This window comes from Anticarsia gemmatalis, chromosome 11, assembly GCF_050436995.1.
Source record: "Anticarsia gemmatalis isolate Benzon Research Colony breed Stoneville strain chromosome 11, ilAntGemm2 primary, whole genome shotgun sequence".
In the NCBI taxonomy this organism is placed as follows: Eukaryota; Metazoa; Arthropoda; class Insecta; order Lepidoptera; family Erebidae; genus Anticarsia; species Anticarsia gemmatalis.
The window spans coordinates 5720191-5741186 of record NC_134755.1 but is presented as its reverse complement, the minus strand read 5'-3'; the positions used below and the strand labels follow the sequence as shown (position 1 = coordinate 5741186).

Below are 20996 nucleotides of genomic sequence, written 5' to 3'. Positions count from 1 at the left end.
ATCGTAATACCAAAATAAAAAGATCGTTCTGAATGCAAGACATGTGTCCACATGTTGGTAAGAGACAAACCGTGTATAATGTGATAAAGTGGCTGGATACCGCTCCTATGACGAACGCGTTAAAATTTCGTTGAAAGAAAAAGATGGGTTTATTTTTAAATTCAGGATGCTGTTGACACTGCAGGGTGTTTTCGTTTGGTCACAGTCGTGATTGTTTTTCTCATTAAAAGTCTTTTCTCGTCCCAAATTCAAAAACAGATTACTGATGCTGTTTTGGAAGGATCTTACGTACTAAATGTAATCTCAGTATTAAACTTCATCATATTATTATGATCCTGTACCTAAGTGAAGTGGATAAACTTCCCAGGTAACTTCACTATCAGGAAGTTGCCAATGCTGGCATAAATAATCAGCACCTAAGTAAGTTTTGCATCAAAAATGTATGTCACGCTAAGATAGCCGTCATTTCTCTACCTAACATCAACCCATCATACCTTGTATCCGTATCCATAATCCATGAACGTGCGAAATGTTCCGAACGTATTATCAGCTGGGTGTTTACTTTGATGCGCCTTGCCGTCGCCGTACTAAGATAAATCGACGTACACACTCATAGCTCCCACGGACACGGGACGCTGGACTCTTGACATCAAAGTCAACAAGATCCCGACAATATCGTAATATATTATGCTATATTTTGTTTTGGATTGTTTTATGAACCTAAGTTACGTAGGCCCTTGAATGCAAATTATTGAAAGCTTGTTCTAAGAATAGATGATGATAACTAAGTATTCACTTTTGGAAAGACCTAGGTAATTGTACGAATCTAAGATAAGACTAAACCGTGTCTTAGGGACACATTTGGAAAATAAAAATTGATAAACGATTTAGTTTTATTAGACAACCAAATCTATTAAGAACTAGCTGACCCGCGCAACTTCGCTTGCGTCACAGAGAGAATGGGTAAAAAATTTTCCCCGTTTTTATAACATTTTTTATTGCTACACTGCTCCTATCGGTCGTAGCGTGATGATATATAGCCTATAGCCTTCCTCGATAAATGGACTATCTAACACTGAAAGCTTTGTTTAAATCGGACCAGTAGTTCCTGAGATTAGCGCGTTCAAACAAACAAACAAACAAACTCTTCTGCTTTATAATATTAGTATAGATAAAGTTGGATAAAGTATTGCTGGAAAGTAAAAACCGAAAGCACTGTAACGCGCGATTATAAGTCGGTAAGATTTTCCTTAATTTTGGCACTTATGCACCAGTAGATATCGCTAATCATCATTCACAGGTAACTACGGGAGCTGATCAGATAGGCAAGCAGATATTATACTTACTCCATCCCAGACGTATCACGTTAACCACCCGTTCAGTTTGATGTTAACCAAATGTCGTAAACAAACAGAAGTGGGGTGTTTGCTCTCACGTCTATGGCGGCTAATCTATAAACGGTTATGATTATAAATTTATGAGATCCCAACCACCGTCACCGTTCACCACGGCATTTATTATTCAAGCACAGAAATTAGAAACGGTGCGCGAGTGCAAGTTAGTTTATTTGGCTCTAGATCAAAGGATGGAAATCCAGCATTGAAACTGCTGAATTTATTTTAGGCTCTCGCTCTGAACATTTTTTGTTTGTATAATAGTTATACTTAATAACACTTTTGGAGTAATAAACGCTAAAATAATTCGTATTTCATTAATACAACGCTTTAGTAACAAAATATATGTTTCAGTTTTAATATTATTTTAATTGAAAAAAAAATCTTTAAGAAATTCATCATCAATCTAGATTATTAAAAAAATCAAAATAAATAGGGATTTGCCCTCCATTGGTTGTAACACAAACTATAAGCATCCCGCCTCGCCCCGAGTTACTAACGTAAAACTAGCTAGATGTCGCTACCTACAAGGCATTGTTAAAATGAGAATATGAGCGTCTGTTAGGTCACAAGCAATTAAGCTTGCTTAATAAAGTTAATGAAAAATATTTCAGGTGTTTATTATAATTACGCACAATATTATAATAAAACGAGTTAAAATAACAGCTGATCCATTTTGACATTGACAGTCTTGACACTGATATTATTTGGAAGGGCAGTTTTGTAACCCTTTCTGCTTGTGCCGTTGTTCACAAAGATTAAGGAAATGAGCTTATGGCGAAGAGTTATATCACCGACGCTAGTGCGCAATGTGTATAAACAAGATATTATCAAAGCTGCCTTTCATAACTGTGTGTATAAAAATGTAAACATAACCTCAAAAGCCGTAAATTTATATCCAAATAATACAAATTATAACGTTGTTAGATGGAAATCTAAGAAGGTGAGCACTGAAGTACATGATAAAGTATCTCTTCTATTTCGTAATAATGGTTTAGGTTAGCATATTATTGGGTATTATTAATAACAACTATTATTGTTATTCAGGGCCAATATGACTCTGATGATGAAGATATCGACTTGGATAGCGATTCATCACTCTCGAAGGATTCTAAAGTAGTAAAATTTTCAACCACTTCAATGAGAACCGATGTTATATTAAAATCTGCACTTAGTGTATCTAGAAAGTAAGTACCTACCTATTCAATAACAGATTGCTATTTTTTATGCTCAAATTATTTAAAAATATGACTATAATGTACACTCTAAATCCACTTGATGTAACATATACTCCACTAGTACAAGATATACCTTAATAATTAATTGTTCTTATTTTTTAGCAAAGTAGAACAGATGTTCTATGAAAGTAAAATAAGAATAAATGGAAGGAAAATAATGAAGAAAAGTGCTTCTGTAAGTTAATCTATTACTATTTATTTATTATTTCTTAGTTTTCATTTATCTCTATTAGGCAAATAACAAAAATAGAATTAATTATTAATAGGTCATCAGCCTAGCCTTTCTTCTTCTAGCCTGTTAGAGTTGGCTTCCAGTCTTACCGTATGCAGCTGAATACCAGTATAATTGCATTTTAATATTTTTTCCTGTTTTCAGGTTAAGGTAGGAGATGAGGTTGATGTTATAAAGATGGTAAGTCCAAAAAATCCTGACCACATTTATGTAGCAAGAGTAGAAGTGTTGAATGCAGTGCCCAAAGAAGAAAGTATAGCTATAACTGCAAGAAGATTTAAGAATCTTCTAATAGAAAACTATGAAGAAGACCCACATAAAGGGGTTGCAGAGAATGAATAATGTTGTAGTACAATAAGACAATAGTTCAATTGGAGTTGCAAATATCATAGGTGCATTGCCAATCCTGATATGTGCATTGTAAGATTTTTAGGACAACCCATAAACTGTAAATACGACAATGTTAAACATATGAGGAAACAAAATATAGCAGATTTTTTATGCTTTACTTTGTTAATTTTATACCTTTTCAAAACAAACACAATACATTGCCAGAAAAAGATGCATGCTATCATTTGAAAAAGTTATTAACATGCAAATAGTTTAGGTTTGACAAGTGCACTAATGAAATCTATATGTGCTAGAAAAAATCACAAGAATCAACTTGTAACAAAGTACTGCCATTATTTTTAAATAAATTATGGGATTGTTGACCTTTGAGTTGTGAGACCTTTAGATATTAATAGATTTGTAAATAATTGTTAGTTATAGAATAAAATCCAATGAACAATAATATTTGATTTATTTATACCATGTAAACCTTTAACATGATTAAATATCTAGATCTATATCACAATCTGAGCTTTCAAACATTGATATTTGTGAACTGGGATTTGAAATTTTATTTGAAGAATTTGATCTATTTTCTGTTAATACAGATTTGTTTAAAGGTACAACATTATCTAGGTCTAAATCAATAGGCTTTGTCGATTCTGAAGTTTCAAATATGGATATTTGTGATTTTGTACCAGCTTTTTTAATTGAAGGAACTGTATCTTTTGATTTTTCTTCAACTGCTTTTACACTTTTTGTCGAAGTGTTAAGCACTTTACTAGATTTTTCATCATATTTATCAAAATCATGTTTACTAACAAACTGGAACTGCTTCAACTTGTTTACAGTATTCTCTTTGTTAATATTGCTTTTGGTTTCGTCAACACTTTTGTGGAAAACACTTTCATTATGTTTGACACTTGATTCATGATCTTCAAATGATTTATCACTTTCAATTTCATCTGGTTCTGATTTAATTACTTTGTTTTCAATATTTTCCGTAGGTTCTCCTTCAAAACTGAAATCAATACCTAGGTCTGCTAAAGCATCATTTACACTAGGTATTGCATTTAGTAAATTAGTTCTGTCATTTTCGTCATCACTGTCAGATAGGTCATCATCTTCATCAACTTTGCCTTTACTCTTTTTCCCTTTCTTAGGTAGTTTACTTCTAACCATGCTTGTATCTACTGTAACTTCTTTTCTTTTTCTTTTATTGCCTTTTTTCTTCTGTACAGGTGGTTCTTTCTCTGTTTTGTTAAGCGTAGCGTGCTTTTTCAAAGTCGCTGCAAACTTTTCATTGATATTATTTTTAGCATTTCCCTCCTTCGCTTGAGCGTGGTCTTCAGAATCATCATCGTCGTTTTGTTTAGACTTTTTATTATTGAAATATGAACTAGTTATTAATGACGCCGAAAGCTGAATATTGTCATCAGTAACATCATCGTGTTTGGCAAATAATTTGCAATTTCCTTTTTCTATATCGCTTTCTAAAGTCTTATGATCGACTTGTAATAACTTAGCATAGTATAACAGTTCGTTTTTCCATATATCTTGTAAATTCAACTGTGTTAGTAGTTTCTTAGCAGTACATAGGTAGTCATAGTCGGAATATCTAGGGACTGTTGAATGTAGAGCGTCTGTAGTGTCTTGTAGTGTACAGTCCTGCATGGAAAGGTCGACTAGTGACACTGCTATGATGGCGTCCATTGGTAGGATTGTGGTACGATACATAAGGCGGCAGTGGGCTTGAGATAACCTGCAAATAAAAATATTTAAAGATATAAACTCTTATTAGGGTCATTTCTTCATACCTATGTAGTAACTTATTTGCTTCAAAATGCCGCTAATGATACTTGTTTTTTACTACATTTTTTTTTATTAATGACTCTAATGTTGTTTAAATATTTAATTTTAGCAACTTACCTAACTAAACTGTCCAACATTCGAACAGTAGTTCTTGACGGATCTCTATGTTCCGATCTTCTTTGAACCATGTAGTAAGACTGCAATATCATATTTGCTGATCTTGTCATCTCTGTATGTCTAGGCCCAACTAGACTAATGTACATCTGAAAATTAAGAATTAAAAATATTAAATATTACCTATTCAGTTATCTTTCAAAATTAATAGATTAATCTTCTTACAGGTAAATTCTTCCTTGTTATATTTTATCCGAAATTAGGAGAAAAAATTCATTTTACCTGTAATTTTTCATTATTCCATTTCTTCTTAGTTTCAGTCGTATTGGATTCGCCAAAAAGTATATACGACGAAACAAGTTTATCCCATGTTTTATTTTTAGAATCCAGTAATATGAATATCAAGTCGAACCTGTAACAGAGATAAAATCAACACTTATTTACTTCGTTAAAAGTTTTGAGGTACCTTGTGCCCAATATATTATTTTTTGCCACATTAATAAAATGTCGGTGTATCCCTTACCTACTCAACAAAGGTGTACCGAGTGATACATTCACACTAAGTGGTTGATCTGTTTCGTAATGTCCTTTAGGATTACAGGCTGCAATGATGGCGCATCGAGTGTTCAGTTTACATACAATGCCAGCCTGTAACAAAAGGTAATACATATAATAATGCTTGAGATATAAAGTACATGATTTGTTCAGTATGAGACCAGCTATTCCCTAGAATAGTCCTTATTTACTTTAAATGCTTCTTTTAATATTGCATTTATCACCTTGATATTGGAACTATTGCATTTATTGGCTTCAGGCCTTTTTAGAAAATAATTAAACATATTAACTATTTGCCTTTGGTAATTATGCTTTACCTTAGCAACAGAAATAGTCTGTTGTTCCATAGCTTCATGTATAGCAGTGCGGTCGTGTTCCCGTAGCTGAGAGATCTCGTCGATACAGCACACGCCGCCGTCAGACAACACGAGCGCACCAGCTTCTAACTGCCATTCACCTTCTTCCTGTAAAAAAGAAGACAAACTAACTGTTACATGTTACCCCGTAAGTTTGAATGCTGATCAAATCTATCTTAAGTCTCGAGTTAGATTAACGAGTCGGGTAAAGTATTTATGGGCTTTTCTGATTTATGTCGTAAAAGTCGGACCTACCCTATAGAGTAAAAGAGTCATCCTCCTGTTACATAGGTCTAACAATATAAATGGCAAAACATGAGCCTATTTCATACATCTCTGTCTGAACAGAGTATAACATGCAAGAGGATAAAAAAATAACACGCAAATTAAGCACTATCAACACAAAGTAGGAAAGCATGGAAGAATCCATACCCTTAGAGCAGCACATGTGAGTCCAGCTCGAGTACTGCCAGCTCCTGACGTAAATACGGAACGTGCTGTCAACTCGGATCCAGCGCGAAGTAACTGCGATTTGCCTGTACCTGAAAACAAAAAGAGGTCTGAAGTCAGTATAAGAACAAAATGATAATATAAAAAAAATAAACAACATATTCTTATAATTCTAACCAAGACTGTTGTTACAACAGAATGTTATGCATTGCACAATCATTTTATTAGATTATTCATATGAAGGAGTTATTGGAAAAGTTTTGCAGTGCGAGAAAGAGCATCCAAAACATTTTTTAATACGAGGTTTGTCTATTATACCTGGATCTCCTACTAATAGCAGATGGCACTGGCCCCTCACGCGAGTGGCGTGTTTTTCACCTTGGACTGTTTTCTTGTTATTGTCATTATCTATGATGTGATTAGACCCTGTGATTACTGTCAGCAGTACAGCTAGCTTTACTAAGTGTAGTCCATAAACCTGTAATTAATCATATTGAACAATTCTGAGATGCATAGGTTTAGAACTGGATGCTGTAATATTCATAAATTATTATAATTTAAGCATAGCAAAAAGATCTTTACTGGGTCAAACAGTTTTTTCTTTGAGCTTTGAGAAGTTAAGTGCCCAAAATGACATACCAATACATAGCTAACAAAGATAGTTTTCAATATTATTATATGAATATTAATTTGTTTTGTACCTGAGGAGCCACAGATGCTATAATCCTATCCCTTCCTTTCAAAGGACAGGCTTCATACTTAGACCAGAATTCACCAAAACAGTCTTTAATATCTGGAGCAGTTGCTATAACTTCAGACCTCTGTGCATTGCATACTTCTATGAAATTTGCTTGTAACACTAGCTCAACTTCTGACTTCCTATTGTGGCCAGTCGGTCGCCAACGACGTCGTACTGTGGCACTGAAATGATTGTACAACAATAATTAGAATTTTAAATGAGTATATTAGCCTAGTCAGACTACTGAAGATCAACTTTTTGTTGTGTTTCAATACAAAAATATTACAAATCTTGCATTACCTATTAATAAGACCACTTTTATTTAGCTGTTTTGCCTTCCCTTATAATACTAGCAGTGGATGATTATACCACAGACAAACTTACCAAATAATAACATCATCTCCAGGCTTACAGCAATCTACAAGATCATCTTCTAATACAACCCACATTGAACCAGGAATAGTACCAATACTCAGCTTATTTACTTGTTCCTGCAACAAACATTACATCATATTTGTTATATTTTTAGGCTAAAATTATTTATTTGACTTCGAGCCTATTGTTAAAGGAGACTTCTACCCAGTGGGATAGTAATCGGTTACATTTTTTGTAATTTTAGTCTGTATGCACTTCTCTATAAAATATATCTTTAATAGATGCATGTACCATTTGTGAAAGAAATTATTAATTTCAATCAAAGAAACTAAAAGGACTGCGGCAAGTGGCATTATGAAAAGTTGTGATTTGATGTGTGGCTGTTTATTAATATTTATCTGCCCCATACCTGTATTTTTATTTCCTGATAGTCCTTACAATGTTCTCTAGAGACCATCTGCACTTGTGTGAATGTAGAACTTCTACAAGCTTTCACATCATTGCCACATTTCGAAGGAGGCTTCAATATGTATCTGTTCTCAAACTCTGCTTCTACACAGTTCTCATACTTACACTTGACGCAGACATACTTCCTTTGATATTCTAACATTTTAGATTGAGTTACTCTGACCACTGTACCTGAAAGAGTATAGTTGCATGTCAAATAAAAGATAACGTCATAGTGTTTTGTTGTCCTTCATAATAAAGGGTTAGGAAAACAAATATTTTTACTGCACAGCATCCAAAAGTGTTGCTGTGTGATTCTGAAGTCAATGAGACACAGTAAAAAGTAAAAATAGAAGCAAATATATTTTAGGAACATAACGAAAATCTTTATTATTTCTGAAATATCTTCATTTCAAACTAACACACTGCACATATAATGCTGATAAAGTGACACTACATAATAATGACTTGAAAAATTGGTTGTTGCGGGTATGAGACTTTACTAACCTGTCACTTTCAGAAAACATCCCAAATCAACATTCTTCGGAAACACAGTGCGATGTAGTTCAGGGCAAACTGGCAGTCCAAAAAACCTCGCGTGAACATTGCGTTTTAAAAAGTAATAATCCAACTTTGATAAGGTTATTTTGTATTCATCTCGTTCTAGTATTTGTTGTTGTGCTTTCATTACATCCTTGTCGCAAACTGGTAGACACTCCACTGGACTACACAGGACTCTATCACCAACATCAGGATTCGATTCGAAGAGCTTTAAAAAACTAAAAAGAATATTCGTTACTCTCAACTTCGACGACAGTTTGTTTTCATTCTGTATCAAAGATATTTACTCTATTCTAATGCTGTAGTATCCTAAGTTATCCGTCTCCGAAAGAATGTTCAGACAATCTTGTAAATGAAACTTGATTAGATATTCTAAAATCATTATTAAACATAATTTCAATTACAAACAAAATACACAGATTTCGCGGTTCTAGCTTGTCTTGTTGATCAAACATTGTCAAATGTCAATGTCAAAAATGCATAACTGATTTTTATTTTCATCGGGCAGGGGAAACTATACCTTCACAGCCATACCTTTAGTTATGTTACAAGTTAGTTTTTTTGAAAAGTTATTTGATAATGTGGAGATAAACCGCATTTTTTTTTCTTTTGAAAAAGATAACTCCCGCTTAAGATTTGTTCCCCGTGGGGCTCTATCCTCCCGACGCAATGGTATTGGTATGGAGACCTGAAGCACTGCGACACGACGGCAGGCTAATTTATATGATGAGCAGGAATATCGGTATCTGAGCCCGGTTATGAATATGTCTATGAAATATTTAATACTTAGTTAGAAGTGTATATAAATATGTTTATCAGTGATTTGGTTACCTTAACTTATGTACTCGTCCGCACTTAATCGCAATCTCTAAGGTTAAAAAAAACACTATTAAACAATTTAATTCTTTATTATTTTTACGTCACAGTCGTGGTATACTCTACACATCTTGAGGGATCTGTTGGGAAGTATTCTTGGCATTTAGTCATCAATCTTTTCAATGCTTGAATGTACTTTCTCTGTGTCTCGTCGTTCATTACGTGCGCCACGTTTTTCGAGAAAATCTTTTCTCGACCGGTACGTGCGTGGATACCCACCATGGTTACTCCGATAGGCCAAGGAGCATTACCTATAGCCATCTGCAAGTATGCATCACTTGCCTGAAAATAAAAAATAGTTGTAATGCGTATCATTCATATTCCACCAGCATTAGCTCACGAAATATTGGGTTTACAGGCACGCACACTCCCGTAAACGGGTGTAGACGAGCGAGTATGTTTGTATTACCAAGAAAGCTGTATTATAATATCATTATGAATGTAATGAAAGAGACAAATGCAGTCATGTACCTACATAGTGAGTGCATGTAGTTTTAATGTGTGACCAATAGGGCTAAATAATATTAGGTACCTAGCTAATAAAGAATATCAGTACTAACCATTATATAATTTCTATCAAGCAAATGTTTAGTAATTTCACATAAACTTTCACAGATGTCATCAGGTAGGTTTTTCTTCTTCAGCTTTCGTACCAGAGGTTTCAAATACACTTGAGTTTGTGTGTATGTCGCTCTCGCCATTTTGTGTTTGACAGCCATTTTCTCTGAAGCTGTTGCTGAGTTGAGCTGCTGACCCCAAAGTTTTAACAGGAACTGAAAAAAAATTCAAGTTTTCATTTAGTTAAGATGGTGATGCATTCACTAAGATATTGTTAACAGAATGAACAGCAAAATTATTAGCAATGCCAAGTAATTTCATATTGGATTTTTTTATAGTTCACTAAGTTCAGTAGAGAAATATTGGAATTCATTTAAATTTTGTGTATAAAAAAATTAAATGAAATAACGAATAAAACTCACAGAGTATAACTTTAAATATATGATACTTGTACCTAGGAGATACCTGACTTAAACTACAATAGTCTTGTTAAGTAAAATAGAGTGGGAACTCACTTGTAACAATGTCATAATAACATTCATATCATGTATCTTGTCTCCCTGCCCCAATGTTTTGGCCATTTCCAATATTGCATCATAAGTTATGGAATCATCAATCATTGTGTCTTCCTTGAGTTGTTGTTTTTCATTGTCAGTCTGAAATTAATAAAATAAAGCTCTAATTAAATATAAATATATCAGAGTATTGTTACACACTGATTTTAGATGAGCACCATGCGTTAAGAGAATGCTGCTTGTTACAATTCTTGTCTTTTCAATAATGATTAATATACCATAAATTGCCTCAGTTCCATGCATTTATAGTCGTAAAGGGGTCAAAATTCTGGTATAAGGAAGAAATAGTGTAATAGGATTAATAGTGCATAGCAATATCAATAATGTAATTTTATCACTCCAACAAAGGATATAAATATGGATCAACCATTACTCAAACATACATACCATCACTTGTGATCCTAATGCTAATATTTCATTTAGATATGCTTCATCTACTTTTTCCATAGCTTCCTGGAAGTCATTTCTTAGACCCTGAAATCATTAAAAGTTTTTATATAAAATATTTTTTTACAATTATTTTAAAAATGTAGAACAATCAGTGTAAGCCTAAATTAATTGGTCTATCTTCAACAAGACTGGACCTTTTTAATAACTTAATTAAGCATGTCTTATGTTTATTTTTGTTTGTAAAAAGATTACAAAATCATTTCAGCTACTTACTCTATTCGCCTCTGGTTCTTGAATCTCAATTCTCCTTAATCTTCTAAATGATTGAACCTCACTTTCACCAAACAACCATATTGGATGTCCTCGCTCCCTCAACCTTTTTATAACTTCCGTCCTAGGCAGAGAGATTGTTTCTGTCTGTTCTGCTTCATTTGCTTCTTGTTTGTCAGCTGAAGAGTCAAAAAAACGTTATAACCAACTTATAGGGCTGAGATGAGAAACTTTATAAAGGAACTACCAACTGGATTATCAGAGGTTATAATTTTTTTTCTTTATTACTTGTGACAAGGTTTATAAAATTATAAATTATCAGTCAGGTAAGTTTTTAACAGTTATACAAACTAACTTAAAGTAAAGCAACTATTTAGACAAGCTTTCATACATTGCTAGCATTGTTGAGTCAAACCTTTCGTTTGTTTATCCTCTTGTTTTTCTTCCTCTGCCTCCTGTTGTTGAGGGCCATACTTTTTTAAGTACTCTTCTTGTTCTTTAGCTATCAATTCACCTCTTTTAAAATATTTCCTGTTCTTTGTGGGATCCTGTAATATTAGAAAAACACGAAGAGTTATGATGGTGAAAGCAACAACCTCCCTGCAAAGGTAGGTAATTTTGTGATTGACACGGATTATTTACTTACAATAATGTTTTTTTCTTCGAGCAGCTTACGTTTTCTTGCAATTTCAGCTTTTAAAATATCCATTTTGTTATGTGAGAAGAATCAAAGCGAATTTTACACTGTGTTTTGTAAATACTACGATTACAAACTGTCAGTTGACACTTTACAGTTGTCAAGTTTGGCATTTCACTTTACCATTGACAATATCCCTCACTTTCATGGTTGATTCAAGGCAAAGGCAATTTTCTTGTTCTGCCCAGCCTGGGCCCATAGATATATTAGGTCGGGGAAAAAATCTTTTCGCATTATAGTATGACGTATAAACTTGTAAAGAATCTCTTTGGCTTCAAGGATCACAAATGAGTACACGGTTCATTAGGTTTCTTTCAGTGAGCTCGTGAGGTACCGACCTAAATATCGACCTTTTTTGTGTACAGAAAAGATTTTATTACAAGTTCATACATACTATCATGCGAAAAGACTTTTTCTCCGACCTATACGAGTTATATTCAATTTATTTTGATTGCACGTAGTTAAGTTCCAGAGTAACTGTAGTTTTTATACATGATAGTAAAATACATCATCAAGAAAATAAACTATAAAACTTATAGCGGATGTCTTTACTTTGAAACCTCTCTTTATTTTTATTATCAAAACAGATTTTTATGTGATAATGTTTATCATCTACCTAGATATTAATCATTGTTGTTAATCACCTTCCAATCAATGAAAATTGCCGACAATTTAATTCATAACAAGACAAGGAGTGAACCTTTTAAATCATATTATATCGTATAAATCTCATTGGAAAATGTAATTTTTACAATGTATAATTATTTATTCCATGTTTTAATTACATTTTTAGTTATAAATCAAGAAGAAGGTGCGTGATAATCGAATGGACCAATGACCGGAATGTATTTTATTAGTGTGAATATATTTTTTTAAGTTGTGCGTATTAATAGTTTTAGGATATTCGTCTAGAATATTGGGAGGTGTTGAGGCGCCTCCTAAATATGGAAAGTTTCATGCTTCAATACAAAATTTGACTGGTCATCATGTCTGCGGAGGTGCAGTGGTATCAGAATGGCATGTTGTGACTGCCGCACATTGTGTTCATGGGTAAGTAAGAAAATACCTATTCTTTATGTACCTATGTACCTATCTATATTTTCCTTAAAAACACAGAGGATACCTTAAATCATTTTAATTTCAGCGCGAATCCCGCATTCATGAACATTGTAGTCGGCACTAACAACTTAGAAACCGGTGGTATACAATATGACGTTGTTGATATAATTGTATACGATAACTACAACACAAGTAGCAGAGAACATGATATTGCGTTGTTAGCTATCAAGGAACCTTTTGATTTACGTTCTGTGCGTATTTTGAGACTAGGAAAGCATGAATTGATGGAAGGAGACGAGATAATACTGACTGGATTTGGTGCGCAAGAAGTAAGTAATGAAATAAAGCCTTTCAAATTGTTACGTTAATATTTCATACCAACAGTGTCCGTAGCGTAGTGGTTAAGGTGATCTTTACGCTAACGCCATCTACTATTACTGCTTAAGGTTAGTTCGATTCCCAAACGGTACATTATTTGAGTGACCCACGAAAAAGTATGTTTCATGTCTATTTTTTTGCCCATTTACCAGTTCGTAAACGCTTCTGCAACAAAATTATGAATAATAGTGTATCTAATTTAAATCAGACTACTTATCTTTAAATTACACTTACTTTTAGCCCAATGGATTATCAAGCACCGTAATGCAAACTCTTAACTTAACGGTTTTCAATCAGGAAATTTGCGAATATGCAATGCGATATGCTACGACACCTGTGACTAGGGAAATGTTTTGCACATTCTCCCAAATCGGACAAGGAACCTGTCATGTAAGTTTAGAATGCATTTATTGTACGTAACCGACACGATATGGGGTTCTTCCCATCTGCCTCCTTCGAGAATTGTAGTACGTACCTATATGGCACCTGTCCCTGTTAGCTTCTAGCAACTGTAGACTCTATCATCAAAATCTGACAAATCATATTAGGCTCACCAGCCACAAATTGCCAAAATCATAAAATCTTGTAAGTACCATAAAATTTGTTTCAAATAAAAAAAAATTTAGAAAACGCAAAAATACTCTTTATCCGGAACCGTAAAATTTGCATAGTAGTATTTTAACGCCGAGGCAAGAGTTGATGTTAAAAACATCAACAAAAAACATGTTATGTCAAAATTAAACCCCACTTTTCATTTCTACAGGGTGATTCTGGTAGTCCTTTGGTGAAAGGTAATGAAATCGTCGGCGTAGTATCCTGGGGCTATCCTTGTGCCGTCGGCTTTCCAGACGTCCACACAAGAATAAGTTCCTACGTACCATGGATCCTACAACACACTTGTATACCACCACGAAGACAAACTATTTTCGAAAAAATAACTGAAATTGCTAAGCACATGCCCGAAATTTCGAAAAAATTTGCTGAATTTCTAAAAATGGACATTCATCCATCAAGTCCCTAATATGACATTTTGTTGTTAAAAAACCAACAGATATTATTAGTTCAAGTAGTGTTTATTGAAAATCAATTTCGAGTAGGTACTTACCGACATTTTTAAATTCGATGTTTATGTAATTCTGGAACCGTGTATTTAAGCTGTAGTAAATAAAAAAACTTACTAACAAAAAGTTATTTTATTTATTTAATACATAGGTAACTAAGATCCTTCCCACAGGACAGGGCTTTTCATTTATCCATATTAATTATGTTCCTCTTATGCTTAAATCGAATTAAACTAGCTGTGTCAAACTGTAACAAAAATAATATAATAATTTAATTCGTCACGATAATTCGTTTTAAAAGAAGTGTTTTGGTATTAAGTCGAATTATAATTATTTTTTAGATTTACCTTAAATTCACACGTATTGCTTTTAACTTCAATTAAAACAGCCATCACTGGTCTCCCATGAGCACATTGAAATGGTGTCTTGCAATGAGAGAGATCGCTAAGTAGTTGAATGCAATCGTTCTTTGAAAGTTTGTCCCCAAACTTGATAGCGTATCTGCAGGCCTAAAAACAATATAAACGTAAATTTTACTGACACAAAAAGAAATTTAAATTTGGCTCCGTACACTCGTAGCTCACCTCGCTGAAAACTAAATCCATAATTGCTTTTGGGTATAAGGAAATGCACCCTTTTTGCATTTTTATGTTGTTAATTTCTTCAGTGATTAAGTTTTTAACAGCTTTCATCACTTTATCGACCTAAATATGAAAACATTCGCAATTAAATTATGTGTATAGACTGCCGTCAGGGCACAATAGAATATGTCTAAATCGGTTCCACTAAGCTAATGATCTAATGAAACATTGTATGAAGTGTTAAAGTTACCTCTCTCGGATTTTTACCAAGTATTGCCTCAGGTATACAATTTATAGACACTTCGTCTTTATTCAAAATAGTCCATTCTAATCCGAGTTGATTAAATTTGTCTTTATAGTTATGTAAGTAAACTATTTCGTCTTTAGACATCTTGATTGTAACATTTTCTAGAGGCACACTTGTCCATTTATCGTCTTTCAAATAACCTAAAATTTAACAAAACAAAAAAGCAAGGAGGCACATTAAAACTAGGTATCATTCAATAATTAAGTTGTAGAGATACGGATTATTTTTGCTTGCAAAGTTTCGATAGGGACCATTTCTTGTATCTTTAACTTTGTGAGAAACACCGACAAATTACGATATTCGAAAAACAAGTTTTCAGGCGTTTTACTTTTATTTAAATAAACGTTCGTACCCTCTAAGTTATTCTCCAATCTTATTCTCTCATGAACCGCATGTTGATCGAATAGTACCAAATATTCTGATGCTATCTCTGACTCTCTGTACTTTTCCTTCATAACCACCGCTATAAACTTACAATCAACTTGGTTGAGCACCTGAAACGTAATCTTTATTTAGAACTCCAAAATCTAATTTAAGAGTTATAAATAGGTTTATCGATTCAACCTGAGCCTCTTTCAAGGATGTTTCGTCAAATGCTAAAGAAGCGTTCTCTTTGTGAACTTTATTTTTAAACTTGTGAATGTCTTTTGTAGTCAGATCTTCAACATTTTGTATCAATGGTTGATATACTTCAGCTTGCATATGCACGTCACTTGCAAAGTCGTTGTAAATTACCTAAAATCGGGTTATAAATTATAGTAAAAATGTTTATTTATTAAGACCTAAAAATATTTTCTAAATCTCACACTTACATCTTCGTAATAATCTGTGTCTAAATTATAGTCACACACTGTTTTTGATCCACACTTCTCGAAGATTTGTGACATGCCTGTGAAATAAATTATTAATACCCAATAGTGACGTAGGCTACTAAACGTTTCAGATACTAAAATATTTATATACCTTTGGGTAAAAACCGAAGCCTTTCTTTCACATTAAAATTAATATCGGTACCATTGAAGTAAGTGTCATAGTTAAGTTCATTCTGTTTGACAAAATGATCCGTATGATTTTCTTGGTTCTTATCCATCTCCACAATAGCCTCTTGAAACTTAGCTTCGATATCATCAATGGCATTCAAATGTTTCGCAGTTAAAGTATTACCAAAATGATGAGAAACATCTTCGTCTTGATTATGAGTTTGTATGACTTGAGTCAAATATTTATCACGAATTATGTTACCGAAATTATTGTATAAAGAGTCATCTAACCTATTATTGTTACCAAAACTCGCAGCGAATTCTTTTTCAATAGTTCCGTTATTGTGAAAAACAGTTTCACATAAGTTTATTGGGTCTACATCATTCAAGGAGTTGATATCAGAATGTTGGGTGTTTGAAACAAAAACTACATTCACATCTTTATCACCTTGATTGCATGTTTCATTGTTTACCGTATCATTTTCAAGGATTGAGTATACAATTGGATTACTCAGAAATTGTTCATCAGAATTTACACATTCATCTTCACACTGAGTAACGATATTACAGCCTGACGAAATGCTATAAGTAGGTAAGGTGTATGTGTTTCCAAAACCAAGACTGGGTTCATAATTCGGTGATTGTGAACTATATTCGTATTTTTTTTGAGTTCTATTGTTTACAAAATACTTAGTAAAATCAGGATGCTGAGCTAGCATTTCGCTAGGGTTTGTCAACAAATTCATATTGCTATTTGTAAATTCTATGGTATACGATTCGTTCACAGTTTGAGTAACATGTCTACTATAGTATTTTGTGTATTTATCGATGCGTTTTTCATGTCTTTGTTTAATGTGCTGTTTGAATGTAGGTTTAGTGTGTCGATCATTTGTGCTTAAAAAGTTATCTCTTGATTGCTTCGTAATAAATCTTGTATTGGAAGTTTTTGTTTCACGTCTGCCTTTATCAATATTATTATCGTTAGTATAAATAATGTTTCGGTTATATTTATGACTTTCATAAGTCAATGCCGCTGGAGTATCGGTCAATGCTATATTAGATGCTTCTCTGAAAATGTCTTCAAATGCCAAACTTTGATGGGTAGGTTCTGCTGAAGTGCGACGATCCGGTGATCCCTGAGAACTATAGTTTATAATCGTATATTCGTTGGTATTATATGTATTTTCAAATGTAAATTTAGAGGTTATATAATTTCTTGATGTACTACAAAATTTTGATTCTTCTTTTGGACAATAATTAGTGCTTGAGGATGGAGTAAATGGTAGTTTGAATTCAATTGGCTTTCTGACTATGGACTTATAGGTAGATACAGGCAAATCATTAATAGGGTACTGAATATTTAAAGATAAACTGTTAGCCTCTTGGTTAAATACAAGTTCTTCTTGACCTTTAAATATAGTTTGCACGAGATCATATGTCGTTTTGTAAGGTTTGGTTTTAATTTTATGCATGATATATTTTTTAATCATATTTTCGTCCATACTTGTTGGAGAATAAGCTTTGAATTTCATACAATTGTGTTCTTTATTTTTCGTTATTTTCCTTAAATCCATATGCTTGTTAGTATTTTCATCCATTTCTGTGACATTGCTGATTCGATGCCTTAAATTTATATTTTTCTTCTTATGCGTAACATTGGTTCTTTTTGTTGGCTCGGGTTCATTTTTGTTAATAAATAATGGAATGACATCGCACTGTTCTCGGTGTTTATTTTTATTACATTTGCTTTGTTTAATAAGTCTACGTCCGTCGTGTTTACGCGTTTTCCGAACTTTTTTCATAGATGACGTGTCCGTAGATTTTATTTTGTTTTTCTTTTTAATTGTTCTGACTTTTGAGGTTTTTACCTTTTTATTAGGTATAGCTGTAGGTGTGGAATTAGGTATCATCTCGTTATTGTCAGTATGTGAAACTTTCGCTGTATTATTGCTGTTCCCGGGGTGGACTTCAATTTCCATTGGGCTTGTATTCGTGAAATTTTCGTTTTCAATATTGTCTTGTATGGGTTTGTCTAAAGCAATATTTTTCTTATTCTTATTGTTAACAAGGTCTCCAATTTTTGAGTTAAGATGAACACTATTTAATTTCTTTTTCTTATTCCTCCTCTTTATCATTTTACCTAAGGTGATAATATGGCACAATATTAGTTGATTCTTTAACAATTTAACAAAGCAATTGTAATATAAATATTTGCTTACCTTTAACACCATTTTGAAGTTGCGAAACCCTTAACTTTTTTGAGTCGCTCCCTAATATTTTATCTATAATTTTCTTGATTTTATCTTGATTATTGTCGTCATTTTCATACTCTGGTTGATTGACAATTACTTGGTTTTCGTTGTTATTTACTTGTTTAACATTAAAGTCACCTACATAAAACTTGACAAGCTTTTCCAACATTTTGTTAATTTGTTCCCAGTTTTTGAATTCAACATTGAGTTGTTTAGATGTAGTACTGGTGTCGTAATCAATGTAAGGACATGTTAAAAAAACAAAGTAAAACGGTATATTTTGTTGAAATAAATGATCTTCGTCGTGATTTATCTGCAATAGAATGATAAAAATGACTATAAGCTAGATTCCTTTGCAAGCATCATCATAAGAAAATTTGTAACCTTAGACTTAGATTTCTTCTTGTCCCGTAGAAGAAGACATTTTTTAAAATGTTCGTTTATAATTTTATACAGTTTACTGGTGTTATGTATAAATTTTCCATTGACGTAGATCCAGTGTCTCCCAATATCCATATCAGGTTTTCCCATAAAAGCTTTTACTTTGTACTGATTCTTTTCAACTTGCAGTTCTTGTACTGCAGTACTTTCGATATCAAACAAAGTCGATAGAGTTTGATAAACGTCTCTTTTCTTATGTATTTTGAATATGATTTCGTTCTTTGAGTCATCTCTTAAGCTTAGTGAAATATTATTGTGTACTACCGATAACTGTTCTAAAAATGATTTCATGTTTTGCAATTCGTTCACTGGATCTATGGTGCGTTTTTGGATGTTTAGATTAAAAAGGAACCCTTTTATATCAACCTGTAAAGATTGTTAGAGGCTTGATCAGTGCTTACAGAATCTAGCGACGGAATCTAAATTGCAATGTATGCAGAGACACAGTTATACCTAGTAATGAATCTACCTACAGCTAATGAAGTACCAATATTTTAAAAAACTATGAGTTACCGTTGTTCCTTTCGAAGGACGTGTCGTAATTTTTGTAAGCTTCTTCTCTTTACCTTTATAAAACGTTTTAGCCCAAGTTTCTTCCACTTTCATGTGCCTTGAAGTTATTTTGACGTCGTGTGATATATTAATGATATTAGCTAAAAACTCGCCTTTGAATCCGTAGTATTTCGGCATAGCTTTTAGAGATGACAAATCTATGAGTTTACTAGTCATGTGCCTTTGGCCAAGTGCATGAAAATCGTTTTCAGAAATACCACAGCCATTATCAATTACTTGAATTCTGCTCTCTTGCATATGAACCCTTATCGCTATCGAAGTTGATTCGGCGTCTAGTGAATTGTATACCTGTAGATTACGAAACGTCATAAGTGGTAAAAAGCTCCATATTAAATAAGTTGGAAACGCGTTTCGTGTCGGAAAAAGGCGGATATGCTAGTATGAAACTGAGTAAGCGTCGGTTGAAAGAGTTCTCACGTAACCGAGCATACTGTTCATACTACCTTAAGTATGTAGCTTATGCAGGTATTCTCACGATACGTTCTTTGGCATTTAGTCTCTATCTAAAGCTTTAGGTACGTTGTATTCTTTAATGAATAACATTTTAGTTTTAGACTTTATATCCAGCTGCACGGAAGGTATAGGTTTCAGTTTATGCAATGCGTCACAATGACAGAAGATAACCTTAAAACTAACCATACAGTGAAGTAAAGTACAAAGAACTTAAGAGAAGAAATACTCATTGTGCTACGTCTATATAAATACATTTATGCATTGAGACATAACAATAGTCATTTCAATAATCATATCAAAGTGGATTGCAATCTTAATGATTAGTATGATAATAATCTGTTTATTGATAGAGAAGGCTAAAGTTCAATTGCTACTTACTAATTCTTCAACAGCTGTCTTGTAGTTATTAATTTGAGAGGACGCACATAACATTGAACGTACATCGTTAGGCAGTACTTTTAAAGCCATTTTTAATTATTTAATAATAACAGTTGAATCCATTGTGACATTACTCAATTAGAAAATAGAAAGAGGAAGCTAACTGTCTATTTGAATTTTGACGTAAACATATAATATCTATTGAAAAATAAGCGTGTTTTAAGTAAAGAGGTTCTATACTATATAAATAACATCTATCTGTGTTACCTTCTTCTTTCAAGAATTTGCTATGCTTGGTAGCTGATAAAAAAATATGTAATGTTAATAAGAGAAAATCATTACCTATACGTACCTTACACATACCTACAATGTAAGAAGCAAATTAAATGTTTTGCCTGACAAAGACACAAACATCCAATTTTAATAATGCATACCTACGACCTAACCTAGTTGCCGCCCACGTGAACACACGACCGTCAGGAATAAAGGCACCTAACATGTTATTACATTCGTTCATATTGACAATAATTTTAAATTGTTTACATTTATGACAGGTAATTTCTC

The 20996-nt window shown here is 33.1% G+C and overlaps 4 protein-coding genes across 5 annotated transcripts; 2 read left to right on the top strand and 2 right to left on the bottom strand.

The window, feature by feature from the left end:
* Positions 1-1210: 1210 nt before the first annotated feature.
* LOC142976546 (mitochondrial transcription rescue factor 1) lies at positions 1211-3657 on the top strand. Its single transcript, XM_076119972.1, has 4 exons — positions 1211-2337; positions 2442-2581; positions 2735-2807; positions 3009-3657. Exons 1-4 carry the CDS (start codon positions 2161-2163, stop codon positions 3204-3206), a joined length of 588 nt encoding a protein of 195 aa, XP_075976087.1. The 5' UTR covers positions 1211-2160; the 3' UTR covers positions 3207-3657.
* Positions 3650-12074, bottom strand: Prp18 (pre-mRNA processing factor 18). Its single transcript, XM_076120377.1, has 19 exons — positions 11919-12074; positions 11688-11820; positions 11276-11451; positions 11000-11086; positions 10553-10693; positions 10040-10252; positions 9522-9761; positions 8891-8991; positions 8550-8821; positions 8005-8234; positions 7605-7711; positions 7183-7402; positions 6800-6959; positions 6464-6573; positions 5993-6139; positions 5644-5768; positions 5403-5532; positions 5124-5269; positions 3650-4956 (listed from the first exon to the last, which is right to left on the bottom strand). The coding sequence occupies exons 1-19, from the start codon at positions 11979-11981 to the stop codon at positions 3696-3698; spliced, it is 4062 nt and encodes a 1353-aa protein (XP_075976492.1). The 5' UTR covers positions 11982-12074; the 3' UTR covers positions 3650-3695.
* A 407-nt stretch (positions 12075-12481) lies between these two features.
* LOC142976586 (chymotrypsin-1-like) lies at positions 12482-14582 on the top strand. 2 transcript variants are annotated; one of them, XM_076120017.1, is made up of 5 exons: positions 12482-12780; positions 12863-13019; positions 13114-13357; positions 13647-13796; positions 14170-14582. In XM_076120017.1, exons 1-5 carry the CDS (start codon positions 12723-12725, stop codon positions 14425-14427), a joined length of 867 nt encoding a protein of 288 aa, XP_075976132.1. In that variant the 5' UTR covers positions 12482-12722; the 3' UTR covers positions 14428-14582. The 2 variants fall into 2 exon arrangements, with proteins under 2 accessions (XP_075976132.1, XP_075976133.1); XM_076120018.1 differs by lacking the exon at positions 13647-13796.
* A 69-nt stretch (positions 14583-14651) lies between these two features.
* On the bottom strand, positions 14652-20522 carry LOC142976808 (uncharacterized). The gene is made up of 13 exons (XM_076120376.1): positions 20433-20522; positions 19542-19889; positions 18972-19394; positions 18555-18900; positions 18204-18475; positions 16319-16886; positions 16168-16244; positions 15920-16090; positions 15708-15849; positions 15299-15495; positions 15052-15171; positions 14815-14976; positions 14652-14714 (listed from the first exon to the last, which is right to left on the bottom strand). Exons 1-13 carry the CDS (start codon positions 20520-20522, stop codon positions 14652-14654), a joined length of 2979 nt encoding a protein of 992 aa, XP_075976491.1.
* Positions 20523-20996: the final 474 nt, after the last annotated feature.

Excerpts from the sequence above, each read along its gene's own strand:
- LOC142976546 (XM_076119972.1), top strand. The coding sequence starts at position 2,161 with ATGAGCTTATGGCGAAGAGTTATATCACCGACGCTAGTGCGCAATGTG. Across the intron at positions 2,338-2,441 it reads TTAGATGGAAATCTAAGAAG|GGCCAATATGACTCTGATGA; the intron begins GTGAGCACTGAA and ends ATTGTTATTCAG. Across the intron at positions 2,808-3,008 it reads TAATGAAGAAAAGTGCTTCT|GTTAAGGTAGGAGATGAGGT; the intron begins GTAAGTTAATCT and ends TCCTGTTTTCAG.
- Prp18 (XM_076120377.1), bottom strand. The coding sequence starts at position 11,981 with ATGGATATTTTAAAAGCTGAAATTGCAAGAAAACGTAAGCTGCTCGAA. Across the intron at positions 8,992-9,521 it reads AGTATACCACGACTGTGACG|TTAATAATGATTTTAGAATA; the intron begins TAAAAATAATAA and ends TTGAAATTATGT. Across the intron at positions 8,235-8,549 it reads ATGTTTTCTGAAAGTGACAG|GTACAGTGGTCAGAGTAACT; the intron begins GTTAGTAAAGTC and ends ATACTCTTTCAG.
- LOC142976586 (XM_076120017.1), top strand. The coding sequence starts at position 12,723 with ATGTATAATTATTTATTCCATGTTTTAATTACATTTTTAGTTATAAAT. Across the intron at positions 12,781-12,862 it reads AGTTATAAATCAAGAAGAAG|TTTTAGGATATTCGTCTAGA; the intron begins GTGCGTGATAAT and ends GCGTATTAATAG. Across the intron at positions 13,358-13,646 it reads CTGGATTTGGTGCGCAAGAA|CCCAATGGATTATCAAGCAC; the intron begins GTAAGTAATGAA and ends ACTTACTTTTAG.
- LOC142976808 (XM_076120376.1), bottom strand. The coding sequence starts at position 20,522 with ATGGCTTTAAAAGTACTGCCTAACGATGTACGTTCAATGTTATGTGCG. Across the intron at positions 19,890-20,432 it reads AGACAGCTGTTGAAGAATTA|GTATACAATTCACTAGACGC; the intron begins GTAAGTAGCAAT and ends CGTAATCTACAG. Across the intron at positions 16,887-18,203 it reads CAGCTATACCTAATAAAAAG|TGTGAAGATGAATGTGTAAA; the intron begins GTAAAAACCTCA and ends ATCGTTACTCAG.